We start from the raw sequence: 4,687 nt of genomic DNA, 5'->3' as shown, positions 1-4,687 counted from the left end.
GGACAATTAGTTGGTTTAAGAATTGAATTACCTAAATACTTCGTTTTATTGAAATTAGGCACAGCCAAAGTCTTCAGTCGGTAGGAAGAATAACAGGCAGAGATAGTTTTTCAAAGTCAAACCCTGTTTTCATAAAGCACCCTGCGTTCTTTGCGTTCAATTTGCAATTTTATATGACCTGCGCGGTTTTCGCTTAAACTCGTTTTATACGTCGACTTGGACAACCATTTTTAAATCCTTGAATTTGTACGCATAAGAAAAAGTGCCTTGCTCAATTTGTCGTGGCTTAAAATGTCAATGTACAAGTCAACGAATCACAACTTGGTTTCAAGTTTTTCGCACCGATAAAGAGAAATAAAGAATAAACTGCATTTCCATGATTTTCAAGGATGGTAGGTGATCATGTCCGAGCGTTAAGTCGACGGATGCTCGGAACGTGGCATGCTCTGCTGTCTCCGACTGCTGATATAGATCTTCAGCGAACCTGCAAAGAAACCGAGCCGGGAGAGATTTCCCGGCGACGGCCCTCCGACACTCAAGTCAGGCGACGAGAAATGAGAGAGACAGCGTAACTGTGACTACAGTGAGATCGCGCATACCTTCGTCGACATCTAGGGGTCCTTATATAGGATCCCGGGGAGGCGCGGGTATGCTTCTCGATGTGTGCACGTTTCCCCAAACATACCTTAACGAGCCCGTGTCAGAAAAATATCTCTGACGTCATTCCGCAATCATCCGAGCATATCCCGGATGTGACGGTGGAAGCTTCCACCGTATAATCCTGTGTACGGCTCAGCCGCCAACTCTACTACTTGTCGACGGCAGATGTCTCGAGGATGATGTTATTCCCAGTCTCCTTTGTCCTCTTGCATTCCCTGTCTGTTCCTGGGCCTAGCGGTTCGGTCGCTTGGCAGACATATCACTTCTATCGCCGGTTATAGGTATCGGTTCGACCGGGAGGACTCCCGGTCATATGCTCGAATGAGATTGCTCTTGCCTGTCTGTTGCCTTGTGTCCCGGCCGAACGGACAGCCCGCTCGACCTTGAAACCTTCTTACCTTGAGCATCGGAAATCCGACCCTTAGTCGGGTTGTCTTTCATTCGACGGGGGGATTCACGGCCGGTCGACATGCTTCGTCTGATTGGTCGAATTTCGGGGTTGAATCTCTTGACCTTTGACCTCCATGTATCATTGATCTTCCGTCAATGAGAATCTCATGTCCTTACCACCGGATCAGTAGGAAATTTTCAATCCTAGAATGAAACTCTATGTCTTGTAAACTTTTCACTGTGACTTAATTGACTAGTGAATATGAAACAAAAGCGCCCAACCTCGCCACTTTGACTGAAATCCCCATCATGTTCTATAGCGTTGTAAAGTCGCACCAGATCCTCGACCTTGGATTTCAACACGCCATCCCTCGTCCAATTGGTGGGAGTAATATTAATTATTATCATAAGGCAGAAGATAATTGCTTTGCCCAGTTATTCTTATCTTATCGATAGTTTCATGAGGCGGTTTGGTGGCCACTGGGTGCAGCTCATTAAATCATTCCTCCATGAAACCCGTACTGATCTGTCCATTTAAATCACTAATAACCAGTCGCTCCATCATTGGATGCATAGTTTGTCTCTAATCCATAAATTACTAGCGTTTAGTACCGTTTGTTGGCATCTAAAATCATTCCTTCATCGAGCTCTAAAATCTTAAAAATCAATAAACTTTCTCTGACCAACGAAGCTTTGGCATAGGCACATGCATGCTTAAATGCTTAGCACAGTGGTTGGAAATTAAAGTGAGTTTGGATTTTGAATGGAAAATTTTTCTTCGCAAATAATACTTGGAATCCTAGGATTTTAATCCCACCCTGTTTCCAGGGTATCAGTTGGTTGGCATCTATGTTTTAGGTGTGAAGGTACAATTTAGAAAATTGCACAAATTAAGCCTAACATATAACACAGTTTGATAATTATAAGTAAGGTCTCATTAACAGTGTCTGAAAATGATGGAAGGAACCAATCATTTCGGGGCTATAATTCGTCTGAGATATTCCTGAGCTCCACGTGATAAAATACTGGTTGCTCAGTTGCCCATGCTGAAAATTATAGAATTGCTTTTTTAATATGTTGGGATGACTTCACAAATCCATCATTGGATCATCAAATCCATTTTATGATCTGCACCAGAAACGACCTACCTGTTAGCATTACTGCGCTCCCATTTAAGTCTTTGCCAAGATGAAAAAAATTATAAAGTAGGTGGGAATGGAAGTATGAATAGGAGAATTCTCAAGGCTACCGGTAAGTATTGAAGTAAATTCCACGCGAAGTAGAAGTTGTTCCAGATAGTATATAATAGACGGGCCGGTGCCCTTGTTTCAGAGGAAAAAGGAAGAGCCTTGACCTTCTGCTGCAGGTTGGTATTCTCGTTTCTGCCTTGATTGGTCTTTGGCTTCCGTAGTTCTACCACAAGTTTTCAATCTCTAATCAGATGATGTTATTTGGTTAGATCTATGGTTTTTTATTCTCTTTGATTAAAATGCTTCACTTCTGGGAAACTTTTGTTTGTAATCTGAGAAGTTGGCGATGATTCTTGAATCAGGTTTCACACCTATCTTTTATCAAGAGGACAGCCCGATCAGCATGGACACACAAACTGCAGCATGGTATTCTGACATGGTGAGTAGATAAATTTCAAGGCGTTTGAAGAAATATTAGAGGATTAAGAAAATCTAAGATACTTCGCTACTATTGATAGGGAATGGAAGGCAGCTTCTTTGATCATTGGAGAGTAATAGATCAGCTCACAGCTGACGAAATTGCAGCAGCTATAGGACAGGACTTCCGACAGTCCATCTCCTCAGAGAGCTACAACTCATTCACCGCTGACCAAGCTCCGATCAGCACCGAGAGTCCCAAGAAAGCTCTCAAGACCACTAGCTTGAGTTCTTGCACCACAGAGCAGAACTCGTCCCCAAGCATCCTCACCTTCGGCAACCCAGAATCGCCCTGCGAACAGAAGAACCTTTATGGGAGCCTTGTGGGAGTGGTGAAGCCAAAGAAGGAGGTGGTTGCTATGGTTGGATCCAAGAGGAGTTACGATGCCATGGTTGGGCAAGCGAGCAAGGGTTCCCATGTCAGGAGTAGATCAACCTATGACAATAAGGAACACATTATCGCTGAAAGGAAGAGAAGGGAGAAGCTCAGCCAGAGGTTCATAGCTTTGTCTACCATTGTGCCAGGCCTAAAGAAGGTAGCTTGTGGATTCAGACTTCAATTTCTTTGCCGAGAGATGAATCGGTGCAAATTTTCTCTATTTTTTTTTTTGACTTGCTTTTCTAGATGGACAAGGCTTCTGTTCTTGGCGATGCAATCAAGTATCTGAAACAACTGGAAGAAAAGGTGAAGGTCCTGGAAGAGCAATCGGCAAGGAGAACAGTTGAGTCTGCAGTCCTCGTGAAAAAATCTCAGCTCTGTGCAGATGATGGCAGCTCCTCCTGCGATGAGAACTTTGTTGGCCAACAGGAACTCGGTGAGTCTCTCCCAGAGATCGAAGCAAAGATGTCTGAAAAGTCCATCCTCATCAAAATTCACTGCGAGAATGGCAAAGGCGTGCTCGTGAAGGCACTCTCTGAGGTCGAGAAGTTCCACCTCTCTGTCCTCAGCACCAGTGTGATTCCGTTTGTTGGTTCTTCCCTTGATATCACTATAATGGCTCAGGTAAGATCATTATGAATCTTCTAACAATTCATCTCTCCTAATCAGTAAATTATCGTGAACATTATTTAATTTACAGACTGAAGAAGGATTTGATATGACAGTAAATGATCTAGTGAAGAAGCTGGGTGCTGCTTTCAGGAAGAATACATGAAAAAAAAATGGCATAAACTCTTTTATATTCTGAATTAGGTTCGTTAGTCTTTTTAAAGCTCTTTCTTCAAACAAGGGCATCCCCTCGTTTACCTCAAAGATCACCACTTTTGTTGCCTGAGCTTTTCTGGTTTCATCTGTTTCCCCTCCTCTGTTTTTTACTGTCTTGTCCAATTTTTGCATGATCAATTTTGTTGACCATGTTTGTGAGGAACAAGACATACCAATTGCTTGTATAATTCTACCTCGCTCCATGTTTTCTACCATCTTTTCGAGGGCTTCCTCGGGGAGTTTGATTTTGCTAAAATACAACTCTTCTTTCTCCCCTTTCAATTAGCCCTTTGCTTGATGTGGTTGACTTTACCAAGAACTACTTGCTTCCTATCTTCTTATCATCTTTGTTTCCAAAAAGCTTCCATGTGGAAAAAAAGTTGGTGATTACTTGGGGTTGTTCCTTGTTTAGGAAAAAAAGGGTGGTTCTTTTTCTAGGATCTCGAATCCTATTTGCATCTTTTCTGTGTGTAAGCAGCAGCAATGTATTTCTGATAGTTCACGATTTGAGCAATAAAGTAAGTTCTTGTTTCTGAGAAAGACAGCCACTAAATGTTGGTTATCATGTGCGATGCGATTGGAGGATCTTATCAAGAATCTATCATAATAACGTGGTGGTTGATGCTTAGAAATATTATAGAATTACAGTCAATTAGATGATTATAATTGCTGAAGCAGTTATATAGATTTTAATTTACATCCGGCATTCCTTTTTAAACTCCATTTGCACATGGCATCCTTTTTCCTCTATTTGGGGCTTCTTCCC

General features: G+C 42.2%; 1 protein-coding gene across 1 annotated transcript; it reads left to right on the top strand.

Annotated features, from left to right (window-relative positions):
• The first annotated feature begins 2,252 nt into the window (after positions 1-2,252).
• On the top strand, positions 2,253-4,326 carry LOC122029909 (transcription factor bHLH18-like). Its single transcript, XM_042589050.1, has 5 exons — positions 2,253-2,416; positions 2,603-2,679; positions 2,759-3,253; positions 3,343-3,720; positions 3,797-4,326. Exons 2-5 carry the CDS (start codon positions 2,644-2,646, stop codon positions 3,869-3,871), a joined length of 984 nt encoding a protein of 327 aa, XP_042444984.1. The 5' UTR covers positions 2,253-2,416; positions 2,603-2,643; the 3' UTR covers positions 3,872-4,326.
• Positions 4,327-4,687: the final 361 nt, after the last annotated feature.

Source organism: Zingiber officinale, chromosome 10B, assembly GCF_018446385.1.
Source record: "Zingiber officinale cultivar Zhangliang chromosome 10B, Zo_v1.1, whole genome shotgun sequence".
In the NCBI taxonomy this organism is placed as follows: Eukaryota; Viridiplantae; Streptophyta; class Magnoliopsida; order Zingiberales; family Zingiberaceae; genus Zingiber; species Zingiber officinale.
Note: the sequence above shows the minus strand (reverse complement) of the source record. Positions and strands in the feature narration are given on the sequence as shown.

Excerpts from the sequence above, each read along its gene's own strand:
- LOC122029909 (XM_042589050.1), top strand. The coding sequence starts at position 2,644 with ATGGACACACAAACTGCAGCATGGTATTCTGACATG. Across the intron at positions 2,680-2,758 it reads CAGCATGGTATTCTGACATG|GGAATGGAAGGCAGCTTCTT; the intron begins GTGAGTAGATAA and ends TACTATTGATAG. Across the intron at positions 3,721-3,796 it reads ATATCACTATAATGGCTCAG|ACTGAAGAAGGATTTGATAT; the intron begins GTAAGATCATTA and ends TTTAATTTACAG.